Raw genomic sequence first — 21133 nt, 5'->3', positions numbered from 1 at the left:
GACTCACAGACATAGAAAACAAACTTATGAAAAAAAAAATTTATGATCACCAAAGGAGAAAGAGGGGGAGGGATAAATTAGAGTTTGAGATTGGCAGATACAAACTACTATATATAAAATAAACAAGAAGGTCCTACTGTATAGCACAAGGAACTATATTCAATATCTTTTAATAACCTATAATAAAAAAGAATATGAAAAAATATATGTATAATTGAATCACTTTACTGTATACCAGAAACTAACACATCATTGAAAATCAACTATATTTTGATTAAAGCATTTCAGGACAGCAAAAAGGAAGCTTTTCACCAAATATGGGGTCCTGTGCAACCCATGCCCATAAAGCCATCTTGGTGAGCATCAGAGGTCAGAAGAAGAGGGAACCCTGCTAGGGGTCCAGTTAAAGAGAGATTTGGGAGAAGAGGCTTGTTTAATCAAGATTGTTTCAGTGAAATGATGTGCAATGTGATCTTGAGATCAGAGAAATTTCAAACTTCCTTCTGTGAATGGATTTCTTGTGGAAACTGGTGAAGGGGCTAGTGATGGGCTAAGAGTAAGACCAGTGGGTGAGGAGACAGCTGACATCTGGTTATTCACCTAACATTTTCTATAAATTTCAAGGAGAACCCATTTTCTACAGCAAGAAATTTCCTTGTGTCATGTAGTATCAAGGGAGCAAGCGGTCTTTTGTTTATTAGTGCAGCAGGACGTTTCATACTTCCACTTTGTTCAGAATGGGCACCTGGGGACCAAATCTGAAAGTACAGAAGTGCTAAATACTTGACATTATAATGGAAACCATGGATGGCAGGGGCCAGATACCCCTTCACGGTTTATAAAGAGGCAGAGCCACATGAGCCCCTGCCTTGGCCCGTGCCCTTCCCAGCGGTGTACGAGAGGTTAACTGGGAGGGGGCAGCTGTAGCTGCTCCTCACCCTGAAACCAAGAGTGAGAGGTTCCTAGAAAGTCACTCACACAGAGTAGGATCATGAAGCGGGTACTGGCAGTTCATTTGTGATGGGTAGTTTGTGTAGGCAGTAGGCTTACCCATCTAAGCAGGGCAAAGAGGGTTGAGACAAGGAGGGGCAGTGGTGGGGCAGCCCAGCAGCAGCTTGCAGCCCTACCTCGGTGTGACAAGGACATCGGCCTTTTCTATGGATCAAGCAGACGCTGAGAAGGTAGCTGTCTTCAGCCTTTCTTTCTGGCAGTGAGAGGCCGTGGGGAGTGCAGATGAGCTGAGGAAGACATCGGGGAGCATCCAGGTCTCTTAGGTCCGTGACCTGGGCGGTGTGAAGTTCCCTGTACTGCTGCCCAAAGAACTCGTAGAAGTAGCAACATTACATACAGAGGACAAGGTAGGCACTCTTGAGCCCCACCCTGCCCCCGCCCACCCCCCTCCCTTGCTCACCCCAACACCCTGGAGAAAATAGGAGAGAGAACTGTTTTCCAGAGGCCTACCGGTTTCCCTCCCACCACCCTACCTTGGAGGCGAGGAGGGGAGGAAGAAAGAACAGCCTCGCCCCTTTCCCCCTTCGAGTCCTTCCAGCCTCTAGCCCTGCACAATAAGGGAAGGAAAACTTCGCTAGGGATACGAGGCTGCCATCTTCAGCTGGACTTCACTGAGTTTTTTAATATTAGAAAGCGACTGAGGAAGCTTTAGAGCCTGTCCAAGGTATTATTAAGGGATCTCTACCCGGCAGGGAAAGGAGATTCAACACGGCCCAGCTTGGGGCAGGATGGGAGAGAATTAACACCATTTCTGGTTTGCACCCTAAGGAGTTGAGACTGCTCAATAAACTGATTAATATCTGATTAAGGACTTCTTATTCTATGACTAAAGTGGTATCACTGTGCATTCATGTTGTAGTGTACTCTGTTTATAAATTGTTAGTTTTAAGAGTGACTAGATTTTCTCTGCAAATCAAAACGTTGACATTTAAATGAGGAGAAAAGAGATACACCAGAAGGCAAAGTTCCAGATACAGATAGAAGAGATACTTAAAGAGGTGTCTAATTGCCTTTTTCTTTTATCTCTTTTTTAAAAAATGTATCAATCTATCATAGATTCACTAACTGTTGATGTAATGGAAAAATGGGTGTATAAAAACATGTTTGTAAGTGGTTTGTTATTCATGTTCATTTATTTGTCAAACATGCTATTATGTTAAATTATTTAATATTCATCATAAAATTTGTCAGGCTACTCTGATTTCTTAAAACACATTTATTTTTTAGTAATGGAGGTACTGGGGATTGAACCCAGGACCTTATGCATGCTAAGCATGCACTCTACCACTGAGCTATTCCCACACTCCCCTCCTCTTTTTAATTTTTTACCTAAGTGTAATTGTGTTTATAGGATAGTGATGTGGCTTAAATCAGTCTCTTTATTTCTCCCTCCCCTTCACCCTATTATCAGAGGCTTCTTAAGTATATGCCATGCTCTTTTTATTTAGACAAAATCATTTCATCTTTATATTACGATATTCTTTAAATTTTTTTCACACTTTCAAGATATTAGCTGTACTGAGAAGGAAAAATTGCTGTGAATGATAGCCTATTAAGAGAGTGCATGACTTCATTCATTGTTGTCTTCACCGTAGTTGTTTGCAGACTATACAGGCTTTATCTTGTCTTTAGGGACAGGCTTTGGATTTCTTACTTTTCTTGTTTCAATTCTGCATCATCTACGTTCTTGAATCCAAGTCTCCTAAAATGTAAGCGTACAGAATGTTCTCATCCATCACAACAATAGCAATAGCATGTGAAAGCATATAAAAATGCAGGCCATGATTCTAATTGCCTAATTATACCTGAGTTGAATTGCATGGCACTTGAAATGAGTGAGATATTAATGGGATCCTGAACTTGTAATGGGTGCTTAGAATGACAGACCTACCATTGTCTCATCTCTCTCCTTCATCACCGCCCCACTCCCAACATCTGATTAGTTGCAAATTCTACCTGTGTAATATCTCAGGACCTCAGCAGAAACATCAGTGGTTCTCCTTTTCCTGATGAGTAACATTCGGAATCTTTTATGTGGCTCTGGGTATCGGCACTCTCTGCTCTTACCCATCCTTCTTGCCTTCTTTCCTCTCCTCTTCACTTATCCTTTGCTCTCACCAAACTAAGCCCTAGCTGTTCTTGGCTCACTTTGCTTCAGGACCTTTGCTTATACTCCTTTTTCTGCCTGAATATATCCTCTTTCCTCCCACTAGTCTGAATGGTCAAAATAGAGCCACCTCTCAAAGTCTCAAAGTCCAACTCAAGAAACATCCTTACATTCCCACATGAAGAAACATTCTTTTTTTGAACTTCTATAGGACCTTATTAGTGCCTCTCATATCATTTCATTTATCTTATCGAATATTGAGGGCTTAACTACATGCCAGACACAGTTCTAGGCATTAGGAATATGGCAATGGACAAAAATTATGGGATTTAAAGAACTGCAATTCTAGTAAAAGGGGACGGAGCCTAAGCATATAATATGTCAGATGAGGATAAGTACCATGGTAACAAAATAAACTAGGAGTGTTCTAAGAAAGTCTCACTGATAAGATGTCACAGCCTGCCACCTTACTTCCTGTAGATCTTAACTGAAGTGTCATGTTCTACTTTGTATCAAAAAAAATTTTTTTTTAACATAGTCTCTCTACTAGAAAATAATAGGTAGGTTAGGTAGCTTATTAATTTTTTTTGAACCTCTTGTAGTACCTTGCGTTCTGACATGTATATAGTAGATACTTAATACTTATCACTACAAAGAATGATTATAATAACAGGAATTATTTATAAAATGAGATCCAGAAAAAAATTTTGATTGAAAATTGAGGGAGAAAATCTGAATTTGAGATCTGGGTTATTGAAATGACATCCTTTGTACTTGCAGACAACTCACGTGGGACCTTTTATGTTAGAGAGGTCAAATGTTGGACAGTACGTCATGGGCACGAATTCCCAATTCTGTCATCACCTGTTACTACTTAGTGTGTGGCTGTAGAGCAATGGGTTGGATGCCCTTATGTGGCATGGGGGAAGCTATCGTGTTACTTAATACCTATAGTCATGTTTATACCTGGCCTTCTATTGTTTTTAGTTTACAAGTATTTATTTCCCTGTGTCTTTTCCTTGTAAGAAACTTAACTTTCCTAGGAAAAGTGTAAACCTTTTGGAAGTTTCTGGATTAGTGCTGCATAACTGCCCATGCATTTTAACTGGTTTTCAAGTATTTTACCTTGGGTGTTTTTGATCAGGATTCTGGATTTCTTGGGGCCGACATGTCATGGAGTAAAGTAACCTACTGGCAGATGACGAATGCGTGGATTGTTGGAGCAACTCACTCAGTGTCTTGGTGACACTTTTGGGTCCTATTGTTCTCCCAAACCTTTGGGGCAGATTAGGAACACGTCCCGAGATGCTGTCCTCTATATTTCTTCCAAATCTCAGAGGCAGATTGGCCATGGCCCCGGTGCTTCTTTCTTCTTCCAGGGTCCTTCCAAACCTCAATGGCAAGTTGGCTGTCGAGGGTGGCATTTTGTTGACTGCAGGTGTACTCATCTTAATGACGTTTTTTGGACCCCAATCTTTTAATTCTTCAAAATTGAGACTTCTTTCTTTTTCCCACTTAGTATCTCCTCTAGGCTATAGTTAGAAATGATCATTAACATAATTTATTATTGTTATAAGCAATAGATTTAAGCCCCAATGTAAGTTAAATCCAGACTTTGTAGAATTGTTAAAGCTATAAAAAAAGTTTGTGTTTTCATGTGCAGAATTTTAAAAATAATTTGTATTAAGCATCTTAAAGCAATCTAGCTTCTCCATCCCTAGACTGTTGTGAGACAACTATAAACTATTAATAAAATATATATAGTGAATGCAACATAAACTATTAATAAAATATATATAGTGAATGCAACAATGTGTTCGAATAGCAGGAACATAATGAAGTATTGAAATGAGCAAAAGTTTATTTTACTGCAGTTATTTTTTAGTTTTTGATTCATGTTGTTTATAAAATATTTCATATATTTTTATATTTTGCTTTTAGAGACATCTTCCACTTCCTCTCCATGTCTCTTGTTTTCCCTCTCTTCAGAAGCCAAAGTCGTGGTCACATAAAAGCAGAGCTGCTAGCCAGGTTTTGGGGTACAATTGGAGGAGGCTTCAGAGTTCCACTCTAAAAACATTTCTCAAGAAACTGATTGTATTTTTGTTAGTATGTAAATTAGTAAAACACCAATTGGTTTGCAGATTACTGCACCACTAATATACCAACTTTAAAGGATCCATTTAAAATACAGCAAATACTCAGATTTAGTTTTACTGTGAAAGTTTGTCCATATGAAGATTTTTAAAACAATTGTTTTCTGATTGTAAAAAGTAATACCAGCTCTTTTCAGCAAATTTGCAAAGTATATAAAGGCGTAAAGAAGAAAATAAAAATAACTTGGAATTCCAACATCTAGGGATAAACATTTTACTTAGATATAGAAAGACAATTCAAATATCCAGCTGAAATGTGTCCAGTACTTATTTCTGCAACTGTTTATTACAACTGCGTACTTCTGAGTCAATTGAAAATTATTAATGCCCCTTACACTTGCTAAGTATCTGTACTAAAATTGTCATTTGAGGGTGGGCTGTTTGTTGTTGTGCTACAAAATAGAAGTTATATCAGTACACTGTCGTGGGAATGCTGAAGTCTGACAAAAAATAAAACACAAACTTATTCCTTACTCTTTACAAAAGCATTAGACTCAGGACAAACATTAAATAGCTAATGCTACTCATGTTACAGTTAAAAAACTTACCTCAGAATCCTTGCCATAGTTTTTTTTGCTGTGAAGATTGGACCTCATTAATTCATCTGTACAAAAGATACTTGATGTTAACAAGCTTGAAGTGGCTAAAGTCAATAAAATGAATAGTTTTGATGAAATAATTTCCATTTTGTCCAAAATGTAGAATTAAGTTTATATGTGCAGCCTGATGTCTACAAGAAGGGAAGTTGTGGTCTTTTTATACTGTCTAAAAACAAAAGAAAGTTTGCTTTCACAGTGAAATCAATGCCACGTGTTTTAAGTACTAACATTGATTAGTGTTTATCTCAAATGTGTATGTAAGGAATGTGGATAATTCATTCTAGGAAGACAGCAATGTTTCTGCTTGCAAATTCATTAACCTTGAAAATAATTTTCTTCATTACGGAGGAGCATTTAATTAGGTAAGTCTGAGGCCATTGTAATTAAGATTCCAAACAAACAGAATGCTTCATTTCTCTGAGCCCAAACAAAAAGTATTTTTTTTTGGTGTTTGTGTCAATTCTTGGGAGAAGGAAAAAAAAATAATCAATACATGCTAGCTATGTTAAAACAATTTCTTTTATCCACACAAAAGAGTTAGGCATAGTATTTTCAAAATGTCAAACAAAATTAAGAATGTGAAAAGAATTCCAAATCACATAAGACCCAAATAAAATGCCATTAATTAACTTTTTGTAAAATGCTGTTTGGTTATTAAAAAGCTTCAGGAGTAAATGTCAGCTGAAACATGAAGGGCGTGCGTAAGACCTTGTGATGGGCATTTTGACAAACTGAGTGTCTCAGGAGAACCTGAGGCAGTTCAAGGCCTTTTGTATTTGCCCTGTGGGCCTTATTTGGCAAAACGATATAAATCACCAGAATTTTATTTCTACGACAATGCTGCATCCTTCCTTACACCCCAAGCCCCTTAAGAACCCCAGCAGAGGATTGGTAAATCACACACATGCTAATTTTGTTGCTCCCTTGGCCCACATTATTTAGGTAATCTCGAATTGCCACAGGCATACTGACATTGTGGCATAAGAAAAGGATTTACAGAAATAAATGTTTATTTATTGAAATGCCAAAGCAAGTCCCTCAGAGCAGCTGACTGGTATTCTTAAAGACCTGCCTTATCACTGGACTGCCTGCCTAGTTTCTAGAGAATTCATTCCTTGTTCCCACCTGTCCTTTCAACCCTTGTTCAGCCTCTGTTGATCAATTTCTAACAACCCAGCTACTTCTAGATATAGGCACTTAGTGGTGGATTTACAAAAGAGCAAGTCATAAAATTGCACCTTTTGTATCAAGAATTGTACCACTTGTAGCTTCTCTCACCAACTTACCATAGTATGAGGTATGAGATGGGCAGAGGTGAAGGCCTTTCTCTGTACTAAAGATATCAAAATCAGAAAGTTGAAAAGCAATTGTGGGTAAGCATTTAGGTATTCCAAGATCACGCTTGCCTGTGGCCTCTCTTAAGACAGTTGACATTATTGGTCTCATTTGTTTTGGACTGTGGTAGCCAAGAGTCCCCACAGTGGGAGGCAATTAATTCAACTCATAGTCCAGTGTTAATTTTGTAACACTGTTATTGGATTATTTGGGTTTAATTTCCCCAGGGATTTAATACATTTCTCTTCCAGATTGTTCCTTTGCAAACTGCTGATGGAACTTCCTTGTGTGTGTGTGTGTGTGTGTGTGGTCAGTATATCCAAATTTTGAGAAATGGGTGAACCAAGGAGCAAGTTTGTTGGTTGAGTTCATACCCTAGAAAAAGTGGAAGGGATCAGGCTGGGTCTCTTTCAAAACATGCTGGTATGTGGTTGTTTCAGACTTCAGCATTTCACCAGTTTTCAGTGCTGCTACTTGGGGTTTTGGCACATTGATTAGTTTTTCTGATTGCAGTCAGTATCCAGAGTAGCTGATGTGACTAATTACTCCTTTGCTTCAACCAGGTTTAAGCTTCCAAGTTTGGAGTGTAATTAGAGTTCTAATCTGATTAATATAGAGCTTGGCTCTTTTCAGCCATATCTTCAGTTAGCTTTGAAAATGTTAACAGATATAAAATGACATTACTTAACATACACAGTATAAAATCACCATAAATCTTTTGATGAAATGTGCTGCCATATACATAGCACGTTTAGAGATTCTTGATGAGGCACACGAGCATACAAAATAAAAAATCTATCTCCCTGACATGTAACAGACATGCTTCATTTACTAAGATTTTAGAGATTTTAAGGCTACTCCCTTCTAAGCTTTTGTTTTCATCCTGGACACTTCTGAGCTGGAGATCTCCTAGATACTCAGCTTCCTGCCAGACAGTGTTGTTGGGATGTCCCACAGACATCTCATGTCCAGTATGTCCAAAATGGAATTTATCTGTTTAATAGCTATCTCTCCTCCTGTGTTTCCCATTTCAATGAATAGTTACCGTATCAGTCATGGTCCAAACAGAAGACAGAAAACATGCGGTAACGTGAATAGGAAGTGGTTAATATCAGAAGACAGAAAACACACATAATGTGAATAGGAAGTGGTTAATATAGAGAATTATTAATTAACACAGGGGATTAACTATAAAGGGGTAAAGAATCCATTAGGGCCAAGGGAAATAACCAAAGAAAGGATCAACTGACTGGAATTCAGGCTATGTTGGAGAAGTTGTGGCTGGCACAGGAGTCTGCTGGGTCACCCCATCCATAATCACAAGTGTGAGACACCCTTCTGTGGTGCAGATGGGCCAATGCTGGGAAGGCAACCCCCGGGGTGTCTCTGAGATTCAATGGGAACCTGCCACTGAAACTGGAGGTGGGTGAGTGTTACTGGATGTCCCCCGTGTATTGCTGGCAGCTGTGTGTAGGAGCACGAAGAAGCAAACCTGGACCAGGATGAGAACTCCCTTCCTCTTGCAGCATCCCTCCTGTGCCTTCTACTGACAAAGCTTAAAATTGTGCCAGCTGCAAAGGAGAAATGCTTACTGGGTCCATCTCCATTATCAATGAAGGAATAAAGGGTAGATTTGGAGCTGAGAGGCAGTAACTGGCACAGCTACTGTCATCCACTCATTTATCCAAGCTAAAATCCTTCGTGAGATCCTTAACTATTTCCTCCTCTTTTCTTCCACATCCCATTCTACAGTTAATGAACAATTGTGTTGTTTCTAGTTTTGAGCTATTATACTCAATAATAATGGCTAATATTTTTTGACAACTTGTCGTGCCAGGAACTATTGTAAGCACTTTGTGAGTTAACTTGTTTGTCTTTCATAATAATCCCATGAGCAGATACGTTTATTGTTCCTACTCTACAGAAAAGGAAGCTAAAATGTGGAAAGAGTAAGTAACTTTCCCTATAGGTGGCAGGTCCAGGATCTTGAACACAAGCCCCCTGAACACTCACTCAAGATGCGAGTCTGCCCATTCAAGTCTGTTCTCTCCTAAGTTCTCAATAGCTCTTATATGTGTTCACTTCTCTCCATCCCCATGACTGTTAACTCAGTTCATCATTTTCTCTTGGTCCTCTCCAATTCCTCCTCCACAATACAATCAGAAGAAGTTTTATAAAATACAATACATTTACAATTTATTCCTTAAGTCCTTTGAATAGGTTCCCACTCCCCTCGGAATCCCTTAGCCCACTCCTCAGGACTTGTTCTCTGCCTATTTCTCCAGCATTATTTCTTACCACTCTCTACCAACTCTGTTTTATGACGAACTTCTTTCTATTCTTCCAAATAGATGAGCTTTCTCTTGCCTCCAGGCCTCTGCCCGTGATTTTCCTGTGCATGTTGTGTTTATCTACTCTCCTCTCTCCTTACATCGATTCATTGTTTGGGTCTCAGCTGAGGTATCGTATGTTGTGAGAAGTCTTTCCTGATTTCCTGCTCCAATAAATGGCTCTTTATTTTTCCCTACCATGGCTCTTTTCTTTGACTTGTCCCGTTTCCTTGTCTCCCCTTCCGCTGCTCTGTAACTGTGTGAGGGCAGGACCTTGCTATGCAGAACATAGTAGTATTTCTATTGTTTATCTCACAGATGCTCAGGAAATTTTATTTCTAAATGAATGAATAAATTTTTCATTAGGATAAGGAGTAGGAATTAACTGAAGTTGCTTGCTAATTATTTTTCCTAGTTTTGGCCATTGACCAGAGTTTTCTCTTTACTGAGACTTACACATTTTCAGACCTTATAAACAAGCTCCTTAAGTCATAACATCTTAACATTCTGTTGTTGAGGATTCATATCTAAGGCTTTTCCAGACTAAGATCTTTATGTGGATAGTCAGGTATAAGCAGTTGGATGCGAGTTTAGGTTTATTCTGTTGTAATGGAGCATGCAGCTTGATAAGTTCAAAATGTCTGCTGCCATGTTGCTGGGCCCAAACACCAGGAAGGGTGTATAAGGGGACTGCACAGCTCCAAGGAGGGCTTCCTGACCATGCGTCAGGGTCTCTCACCAGGCAGACTACATAGGCCTACTGGCTGAGCACAGAAAAGGGTTCTCTGATTGCTTATAATTTGTCCATGCCCACTAGCTGCACCCTAACCTCTGGCAGGCAGTTGGAGGAGGGGACAAATCATTTCCACCAGTCGGGAACTGAGCTGACTTGAGTTGGGTTTAGGACTTGCAAGGCTCTGGTTTATCCGAATCTCTAGTAAAATATTTCAAATAAGAGGTTGTTTTTGTGCCATGGCTGTATGTTTTTCAATCTTTATGTGGAAGGGCCGGCTCACTCTACACATTTACCCTGAGGCCTTGGTGAGGTCTACCAAAGTGGTGATGAATTTTAATATCCAGAGAAACCTCATTATAGAGCCCTTCTCCTCACCTCAACCCTGCCATTTACTTCCTGGGCACTTGCCTTTTAACCCTGTTTATTTCTTCCTTTCCCTCTAACATAATCCAGTTGTTACGCTATGCAGAAGTATTGATGGCCATTATAGTCTTATTTGCATTTCATGCTTGCAAAGTATTTTGCGACCATTTATTAACTAATTTCTGGCCCTCTTTAGAGGTGGTTGGTGCTATTACTGTATAATTTATTTCAGGATTACATGTGCAAAGAGAAAGAAATAACCTGCCTTGGTTCCAAACAAAAATGCCCCTATGCAAATTGCATAAAATTGTTATTTTTAAAATGTATGATGGTGCCTTTGTTTCAGAATTTATGAGTGGCTTGTTATAATGAGCGTGTCATATTTTGGTAGCAGGATTGTATTTACTTCTGTGCTTTTTACTGTGACAGATTACAATGCCAGGGCCTTGGAAGGTACTGATGTGAATGTGAGACAAAGATTATTCCTCTATGTAGTGAAAGCAGTTGAAATTCAATTCTAGTTGAAGCAACTTAAAGAATCAATTTGTACAATATAAGGATAAACATTAAATATTTATAAAAATTAATTCACATGATCTATTCTAGAAGGTTGATTAAATGGCAAGGTCCCTACATCTAAAGGACATATTTTAGAACAATATATTGAACAAGCTTGCAGTATCAGTATTAGATTTTTCAAACAAATGGAGTGGTAATGTTTAAAGAAATTGTAAAGCAATTGTGCAAGGCTGATTAGGAAGCAGACTCTACAGCACAGCTTTCCAACCCAAGCTTTTATGTTTTTTAATGTTTCATTTTTATTGACATTCTTTTCCTTGCAGGAAAAATGTGTGATTTTTACTAGCCTGGCAGGGGGTTGTGGTACTGCTTGCTAAAATGTCAAGAGAACTCAGAATTCTCTACATGAGGGACAAAGACCAGATGTTGAGTTAAAACAACACATAGCTTTTATACAAATACAGGTAATGGAAACTAAGACCTTTGCTGGGATTTTTTTCTGTTTTTGGCCAGTCTTGGCTTTTGATATTTTTAAAATAAGCAAGCAGCCATCTTTTTATTCCAACCTGAGCAGAATAATATAGTTTCTTACAAAGTGTGTGCTTTTTCAATATCTTTGGTTTTTTTAAATCTTTGTTTTGAAGGATTTTGCTCTAAAAATGTGAAATGTGTTCTTCAAATAATAGTTTGCTTTAAAAGAAAGAGTGTGTGAGACTTTGAATAGTTTATGAAGGGCCTAGCCTAGTCCTTAGGCTAACTTTTTCCACTATAGCCTGGCTTCCACACCTTTACTGGGGAAGAAATCTGTTGCTTAAACCTACACTGATGTAGGTTTTGGAGGATGTTTAAAAAGACAACTGTTTCTCATCTCAAACATAGGAATAAGGGCAAATGGATAACCAATAAAAATTAGCATCATCACTGAAGTGGACCTTCCTAGATGCTCTTTTACCTCTCATGAAAAAAAAATGAAAGAGTTGAAGTAAGCATATGAGTGGGTTGTTGTTGTTCATTTGTTTTTTCCTTTTTGATTGGAAGTCATGTGGTTTCTGTGCTTCTGAGGGCTGTTGGTAAGAGCTTCTGCAAGGTCCATAGCAGCTAAGCAATTATCTTGGTTCTGAGCAGAAGCTGGCCTGGCTCTGATCACCTTTGCACTAACAAACAGGCACTTGGACTTTATTCTTTTCCGTTACTTCCTTTGGCTTTGGCCATACTTCCTGTCTCTCTGCTCTAGCTCTGAGCTCATGTACCAGTGGGCGTTGTATCCCTTGGAGTACAGTGGCTGGACTTCATCACTGAGGAGGGGGTTACACTTCCCTTCAGCCATGGTTTTATTGGACCCCCAAAGGCATATGTCCATGACACAGCCAGGAATTACAGCATGGCAATTCTGCTGGTCAAACTCAATTTCATGACAAATAAAACTCAACCAATTCTGAGCAAGCAAACAGAAAAACCCTTGGACAAATAGTTGTCTTTGGAGGAGCCCTTAAAAATATACTTTTAAACCTACAGTGACTTTGGGTATAAATTTAATTAAAGGAGCTAATTTTCTGGTAATATCCTGATTGTAAAAAGTGAGATCTAGACAGAAAGTTCTATACTTACTGAGGTTAAATGAACTAAATAAATGTTAAGGCAATACTATTAAATATCTACTGGATTTAATTCTATACTGGGTTTTGTACCAGGTGAATTTAAGAAATCAGATATTCCGCTTTGAGTACCTATAATAAAGAAAATAGACAAAGCTGGTAAAGGTTTCCAAACATATTTAGATGCACAAGCAGGCATACCATCTCTAGGGACAATTGCTGATTATAAACATAGGCTTGAATGACCCAGAGCAATTTAAGAATAGCAGGCTTTGGCTGATGGGCCCTGGTAGAACCCTCTCTGATTTAATGATAGCAGTTGCTAATGATCCATGATCTAAAAGCCTGGGACTAGGAGATTAATGTGGATCTTCCAGTGAATATCCCCTCTGTCCGTGCCCCATTCCCCAACCTCTAGGTCAAGAGCTGGCGGATGTTTTCATATACTTCAGGCTGATTTGTTTGTTTAAACTTACCACTTCAAAACTTTCCCTAATGGATATCTTAACCTGATCTCATTTGGATAAAAATATCCAGGGAAAAGGAGTCCCAGAATTCTAGGCAGTCCCTGATACATATACAGGCCAAACAGGGCACGGCAAGGGATGGAATAGAAGAGAATTCACCATGGGCCCACTTTGGACCACCCTGACTTGAGCACTTTCGTGTTCTTGTAAATGTTTTGTGGTTGAGGATTTCATTATTGGCACAGCTGCAAAACTAGTCTCTCCTTTACCTGATAAAGATTACTCAGAAGTCCTTGGTTGCACATTACTGAAATTTCTAATGTGTTTAAACAAAATGGGGAATTTATTATAAGGATGCTGGGATGTCTTATGAATGAGATTGCGGCCCATAGAACATCAGGAGCCTAGGACTCAAATTGCTGTTGGGACTTTCTACTGGATTCTTACTTCTTTTCTTTGTGCATCAGCTTCATTATCCCCTCCTACTGCTGTTTTGATCATTCTACTTCTGTGTTTGCCAGTAACTTCTGAGTTTACACATCCTCAGTTTCAGTCACCCCACGAGAAACTGCCTTATCTCAGTTCCAGATTCAAAATGCCAGGAAGGATTCTGATTGGCCCAGTCTAGATAAGGTGCCTGCTCCGTCCTGAACCAGTCATCTGTGGCCAGGGATGAGTCACGTTGCACCAACATGGAAGATCCAATCGCAAACCTGTGGAAAAGTTGGGGGTGTGTGGTGCTACTGGGAAGACAGTACAAATCAGCAAGAAAAACGATCCAGAATCCAAGACAGCAGGAAAGAGAGTGTAAGGGAGAATCTGAACCCTTCTCTCCCTGAATCCAGTTCCCTGTGCAGAGGAAAACTACTTTCCAAGCTGGTGAAAAACTAAGTTCTGACTTGCAGTCAGAGGGCATCTTAACCATCCTGTGTTGGTGTGGGTATTTCTCTGTTTCTCTGTAATGGTGCTAGCCCGGGGATAGTGGCAGATAGTGCTTCATCGGTGCCATCTGGGCCTTTGTTTTTGCAAGCAGGTGTTCTTGTGTGATAGTTTTGTGGCTCATGTGGGCTTTGATAATCAAAACAAAACAAAACAAAACAAAACAAAACAAATTCTAAAGATCTTCCTTCCCTAGGGGCAGCCAAGGGCACTATTCCCAGCTATTTCTCCATATATCCATCAAAAGCAGTGCCAACTTCGAGAGCCCGTAAGATTCCCTTTCTCCCCTGGCAGGTGAGAGCCCTGGCTCAGGTGTTTCTCTTTGGCATTTGGAGGTGCTGCTGTTTCCAGCATTATGCTCAGCACCAGATATGAAGCACTGTCCTGAGAATTTCAAGACCAGGTGGTTTGGTCCCTAAATGATCCTGAACTCTTTTTTAACTTGGGCTTCTTTCCTAAATGTTTCATGCCCTTTATACTACTGTGGTCGTACTGGCTTGTCTCATTTCTTCACGCTGAGTTTACTAAGATCAGGTGAGTTCTGTGACCCAGAGTAGAATGGTTCATTGCCTTTTGAGCAAAAGTTTATTTTTCTGTTAAGTTGGCAGTTTTACCCTTCTTTGCCTGATACTTGGGTAGAGTACCTTGGAAACACTCCACAGCTTTCTTTACTTATATAATGAACTGTGTAGAGATGAGTAAGAAGTGTTTATTTTAGAGATAGTAAAATAAGACTCATGTATAATTCCAAATATAAGCATATATTCTTTTGGTAATTAGCTTCAGTGTTCTCTGTCAATTTTTTTGATAGTATTTACACTAAATTAGAAGTAGTAATAATGGGATATCCTAGTTCAGTCCTACAAGAATATCTGTCTACAATAAAATATTTGCTTTTAGTGACAGAAAGTATTTTAGAAGTGTTCATTAAAACAATTTGATAACTGTGTATCTATTATTAATAACCCAAGACAAGGAATTACATGTTACGTGACTCATGTAACCAATAAGGAAGCTGCCATTTCCATAATTATAAAGAATTCATATCACATCCATTTTACAATTCTGTATCATTTGACCCATTTATGGCTCATTTTGAAAGAGTAAGATTTAAAAATTTATAAAGTTTTTCAAATGAAAAATCTGCCAGGTAATTTCTCCTTCCATTGCTAGCAGTAGGTGCTCTCCAACTAAGAGGCTGACCGTTTGGCCCCACACCCTCTCCCCTTTAACTACATACTAGTAAAGAAAGTCAGGATGCTCTAGGTTAGTTATGCTGACCCCTCTCCCTCTGGGCAGAGGATACATACCCTCCTCTGGGAAACCTGAGGGGTAAATTGTGAAAAGGGAGTTGGGGAGGGTGATGTTGCTTGGCTACATTCTGGAACAAAATTAAGTTCAGTGTCCTTGTGCTCTCTGTTCAGTGGCCCCATCAAAGATTCCCGAACAGCTCATTTGGAGAAAAAGTTGAGCAAATGCTCTGCAGGGCTGGCTGAGTCATCAGCCCAGAAATTTCCCCCCAGAGTGTTGGGTACTGGTTGCTGCTACCGCTGCTGCTGTTATCCTTACTGGCTTCCAGAGTCCACTGCAGGTGGGGGGAAGAGGAAGTGGGATGCAGGCTGGGAGAGAGGAGAGCATCATTGAAAGTCTGGTAGAAGATGGACTTTATCGTCTTGGTTTTCTTTCTGGCATAGAAGAGGGAATAGGGCCTAGTGAGTGATTCTTGAGCTGTTATTCTTTTCCTTTACCCCCTACTCTAAAACTCAAATGCACTTCAATTTGGAGCATCTTGTAATTAGGGTCAAGGAGTTCCCCTGATTATTTTTACACCCAAAAACTGGGTACAGCATTCTTCCTAAAGCACTGCAAATTAGTACTGAGAGACCAACTTCTTTCCATGGATCCTGTTGCATCACCTTCTCTCTGAACAGGCATGTGGACGACAGTTGCGAAGTGATTTTGATGAAATGTGACATTTGCAGACTATGGCCACTGACCAAAGAATCTGAGCTACGGTATCCAACATTTTACAGGCTACAAAATATAAGCTGGCCAGCATTTATTGCTTGTACTAACAGCTTGAGCCAAGTTTCCTAAGCCGACTGAGCAGACCTCTCACTGCTGCTAATTTTACTATCAGCAAACAAAAGCAAAATAGGAAACACTGGAATTGTGAGAGCAATATGAACTTGGATCATCTGAAAAAAAGGTGTCTTTTCTTTTTTCTAAAACTAAGAAGGACTCAATTTGCACAGAAATAGAATGGGAAAAAAATAATATAGAAAAAGTTATAAGCAAGGATTCTGCTCTGGCCTCTCAGGTTGGCATTGATTTACATATTAAGGCAGTCACCAGGGAGATGTTAAAAACCCTCAAGGGAAATTTCCAATATGATGGATAGAACTTTAATATTAATACAGGATTCATCATGATAATGTAAGTCATAGATCTAAATCTCCCTTCATCAACTGAATAGTCCCTTTCCAGCCTATTATACAGGTAGCACACGCTTTAAATAGTGTCATGGAACAGGCCTGAAGTCTTTCTTTTTCTGCAGTTCCTGAAGTTCTGTTCATAGGAATAGTGACCCACCGGGTCATCCATCTTTCACTATGTTATCTAGGCCATTTGCATTTGCCCCTTTTTATTAATATTAAATGTTCCTTAAAATATACTTACATTGCACCTTTTTTCACAAATAGAAAAAGCATAATTCAGTACATACTATCTCACATATACACAGCGAGTATGAAGGGAGGTCTGATTATTAATTATTTGTTGATCATTATACAAAGAAGAAAAGTGATTTCTGGGTTGCTCTTTGGTTTGGTTTGGTTATTTAGTACATAATTACCAACCATATGTATGTGTATTATTCATCTTACTCTGGGATTTCTAGTCTTCTTATAATGCTGACACCAAAAAAAAAAAAAAAAAAAAAACCAAAAAATGGTGGCAGAGTCTCTTTAGAATCTTACGAGACAGTGACAACCTTTTTGGACGAGAATGATTGCAGTGTTGATACCAGTATAATAAGTACCAGTGATAATAAATGTTAAGACTCATTTGCTGCTTTTTCAGCAGGGATTCTAATATTCTTTAGTGGAGCATATAATCACCTTTTATCTTGGTCCAAAACATGCATGAAAATAAATTCATGAGTACAGACTACAAATACAGACACAAAGTGTGTACATAGACAAATAGACCCTAAGTTCTATAAAGAAGAGAGGGCTTTCCTAAGCCTGAGAATCACTGCACTATGTCCCTCTTCTCTAGATTTGTGATGTGCAGTGGCTTCACTCTACTCCAGTTCTCTGCTTATGGAGTAACCAATGTCAATACTTGGGGTATCATTTCATATATTTGGTTGTTATACATTTTGGGGGTGTAAAGGTTCTGAGAAGTCCTGCTGTAAAGAAAACTGTTTAATGGGGTAGAACCAAGCATTCTTTTTTTTGGATATATATATGTGTGTATGTATGTATACATATATATATATTTAAATGAAGTATTGTCAGTTTACAATGTGTCAATTTCTGGTGTATAGCATAATGCTTCAGTCATACATATATTCATTTTCATATTGTTTTTCACCATAAGTTACTACAAGATACTGAATATAGTTCCTTGTGCTACATAGTATGATGTTATTTATCTATTTTATATATATTAGCAGCTGCAAATCTTGAACTCCCAGTTTACCCCCTCCCACCCCCTTCCCCCAGAATCCAGCATTCTTAACTTTCTTTTGACCATGAAATCCTTTTTTTTTCCAAATAAGATCTGTAACACATTGGGAAATGCTGGCCTAATGGAGGTGTTCATCACCTTGGCCTCTTTGATTTTTAGGCTTTAATTTTCACTGGAAACTTTGAGATGAATTTCAGTTCATCCTTTAAGTTCTGACTCAAATGTCACTTCCTCTGTGAAAATTTCTTTACTTGCCCTAGAATGAATATGTAGTTCATCCCTTTGCTCTCTACCCCATAGCATTTTTTTCAAGTCCATATCAATGTTTAGATCATGAGCTAATTTATTTATTTTTCAATTCCCCCCTTTTAATCTACAGTCTCCTTTATTTTAAGGAGTGTGTTTTTATTCTCAGTGTCGTACAGAGTGCCTGGCTCATTGTCAGAGTTCAGCAAATGTCTGCTGAAGGAATAAATGAGTTAAGTAGAGCTTGGGAACTTAAGCAGAAAAATTATCTTTCTGGTGTGTTGATATGTGATTAATGAATGAACCCTTTGGAGTTAAGTACTTTTTCCATTATAGTGACTAATTCCCATACAGTTGATTGGATTGAGATTGACTCTGATGTGAAATGGTTAATCATTTAGTCTGCCAAAAATACAAGATTGACTGTTATTTAGTCTGTTTTTCCCCTTGTATTGACATGAGCCATATATATGAAAAATTCTAGTACCCATCCATAGCAGAGATATTTTTCTTATCTATACTCCATGAGTCCATAACTCAGAATTTTCCTTTTTTTTTATAACTGCTAAAGGGAAAAAATGACATTTATAGACCCTTTTACCTTTCACCAAAAACCAAGCATTATAGATTTAAAGAATTATAGATTAGACTATATTATGCTTTTAGCCATTTTATTTGTAATATTAAATTTTTTTCTGATATATTTTAAATTTTAAGCTTATAAATTTTATTGTGGTTTAGGCATATTTCCCTCCTTTTTTTCCTTCCTCCCTTTGTTCTTCCTTTCTTCCTTTTTTCTTTTTTTTTTTTCATCTTTGAACAGATAGACTAGAATAAAGATAATAATCTCCCTCCCTGACTCTGCTCCACTCTAGTTCTATGCCCATGGAGTGACCAGTGTTAACACTTTGGTGTATGACTTCATGTATTTGGTTGGCATAAATTTTGAGGGTGTAAAGTCCCAGAAGGCTACATTTGTCACATTCTTTTCTGCATTACCCTGTTCTCTTTTGAAGATGGTTCACAAAGCCCTAACCTACTAAGGACGTTAAGAGGAATTAATATGCCCAGGAAACTTAATTATGTTTCTGTCATAGAGACTAGGCTGGCAAATGAGCTAGGGTTAAGCAGCTTATTGTGCAGTGTTGTCAAAATGTAAAAAAGAGGCAGCACACATGATTGGAAGAGGAGGAGGACAAAAAGAATTAAGCCAGAAAGGTCGTTGGACTAGGGTCAAGAACACCTGCTGCCTCCCTACCTCCCCACTTAATGTTAGCAATGAAGGCTACCACTGCAGCTAAGTGACACTCATAGGTACTGGTGGCACCATGACAAGGCCTAAAACAAAAACAAAAGGGATGACAGTAGTTGGGGAGGTGAGGGAGGAGGGAAAAGAGACAGAGGGAGAGAAGAGTGAGACCATATGATATAATGGGAAAAGTACTCAATTTGGAAAACTCTGGTTTCCAGCTTCTGTGTAACCTTGGGCAAGTTGTCTAGCTCATAGTTTCTTCAGGTGAAAATTTTGTGGATTCCTAGACGATCTCTAAGGGCTCTCTACTTCTAAAAGTCTATGTTAGTGATGGGAGATAAAGAATTTGAGTGCTGGAGAGAAGAAAAAGATGTGTGTGTATGTTATTGGTAAAGGCACCCAACTTAGATGCCTCTGAATTTGTCTGGGCAGGAGCAATTCCTGCTTTCTCAAATCTGGAGGACAATTGATTAGACCTAGAAGTTTCTGTTCATTAGCTGGGGTGGAGATATAGATCTGGCTAATAAAGAAAGGAGCTGTTTTATAGGTAACCCTTGCCTGGAAGCCAAAAGATGGTGGGCAGTAGATAGAGTCCTTGTTAACCAGTTAAGTCTAGCACCTGCTGCTTCATTCCAGGAAACCTAGCATGGAAATGGTGATTGGATCTTCAAACTTTCATCTTTAGATAGGGTAATTATAACAGGGCACAGACTCCTTGGCTAAAGTACCAAGGGTTCCTGGGACCCAATCCTCTGGGTAGGGTTTAGACCAAGACTATTTGAAGACCAAAACAAAGAGAATGTGTTTCACATTCTCACGCAACTGCTCTGATGTCTGAATTCCAAAGAAACAGATCTCAGACTTGGACCCTTGACCGTCAGAATTCTCCCTGTAGCCCATTTCAGGGTAGGCTTGGAGACAGTCAGCTGTGGAATGTTAGAAGAGTAGAATAAGTTTCCAGGGTTGTAGGCTGTTAGTTGATTCCCCAGAAAGCAGTCCTGTGAAGCCATTTTTATTTTTACATATGGCATATCTGAAAAAGGGATTATTCGGCAATTGCAACATTTTTTGTTTTATGTGCCTCTGAAGGCAAGATATGTTTTGTCCTCCGTGAAGTCTTAAAAAATATTTATCCTGGCATCTTCCCATTTTTCTTTCCACATGGAAACTCTGATATTTTTAAGACTAGTTGTGAAATCATTCCTAGGTATGCACACTACATGGAGCTCTTAGAAAAACTTTTAAGGGAAATGAATTTAAAATATTTCTTTTATCTACCAGAACTTACAAACTATTCTTTTGTGGGCTTTTCTTGATTAGCAAGATGTAATAAAATAACATAAATTCTCACCCTGTGGCAGGTATGCTTTATCTAGTGGAACAGAATATTGAGAACAGTATGGATGATAGGAAAAAAATGAGAATTTGAAAAAATGTCCTCATGATAGCATCATGAAAGCAATGCTATCTTCTGGTTAAATAAGGCATGAACAATAATTTTGGGTTAGGTATGTTCTTCAATTATGCATTTCATCTTGGTAATAAAAGACTCATGTTTTTTAATAATGTTTGGAATTTAAATATACTGTTCCTTTTTTCCAGTCTTCAGGAGAGCACTTTCTAATGCAAAAGTTACCTCTTATCCATTCTTATCCATTAAAAATTAAATGCTTTTACAGTAAATTATTAAAAGTGCAAGGTTGGCTGCAAATCATCAAAGGTACCATAAACCATTATGCAAGTAAGCAAGTGAGAAGTCTGATTAAATCTAAGGGATCAGGAGGC

At 38.6% G+C, this 21133-nt stretch overlaps 1 protein-coding gene and 1 long non-coding RNA gene across 2 annotated transcripts in view; one reads left to right on the top strand and one right to left on the bottom strand.

Moving 5' to 3' along the window:
- LOC123612403 (uncharacterized) overlaps positions 1–21133 on the top strand; it is a 360854-nt gene that overhangs the window by 36568 nt on the left and 303153 nt on the right. The gene's annotated exons all lie outside the window — the stretch shown is intronic.
- NPVF (neuropeptide VF precursor) lies at positions 2662–5960 on the bottom strand. The gene is made up of 3 exons (XM_010968636.3): positions 5823–5960; positions 4244–4650; positions 2662–2713 (listed from the first exon to the last, which is right to left on the bottom strand). Exons 1-3 carry the CDS (start codon positions 5958–5960, stop codon positions 2662–2664), a joined length of 597 nt encoding a protein of 198 aa, XP_010966938.2.

The sequence above is a fragment of the Camelus bactrianus genome, chromosome 7 (genome assembly GCF_048773025.1).
Source record: "Camelus bactrianus isolate YW-2024 breed Bactrian camel chromosome 7, ASM4877302v1, whole genome shotgun sequence".
NCBI classification, from domain to species: domain Eukaryota; kingdom Metazoa; phylum Chordata; class Mammalia; order Artiodactyla; family Camelidae; genus Camelus; species Camelus bactrianus.
Note: the sequence above shows the minus strand (reverse complement) of the source record. Positions and strands in the feature narration are given on the sequence as shown.

Excerpts from the sequence above, each read along its gene's own strand:
- NPVF (XM_010968636.3), bottom strand. The coding sequence starts at position 5,960 with ATGGAAATTATTTCATCAAAACTATTCATTTTATTGACTTTAGCCACT. Across the intron at positions 4,651-5,822 it reads ACTATGGCAAGGATTCTGAG|CCTAGAGGAGATACTAAGTG; the intron begins GTAAGTTTTTTA and ends TTCTAACTATAG. Across the intron at positions 2,714-4,243 it reads CCTGATCAAAAACACCCAAG|GAGACTTGGATTCAAGAACG; the intron begins GTAAAATACTTG and ends CTTACATTTTAG.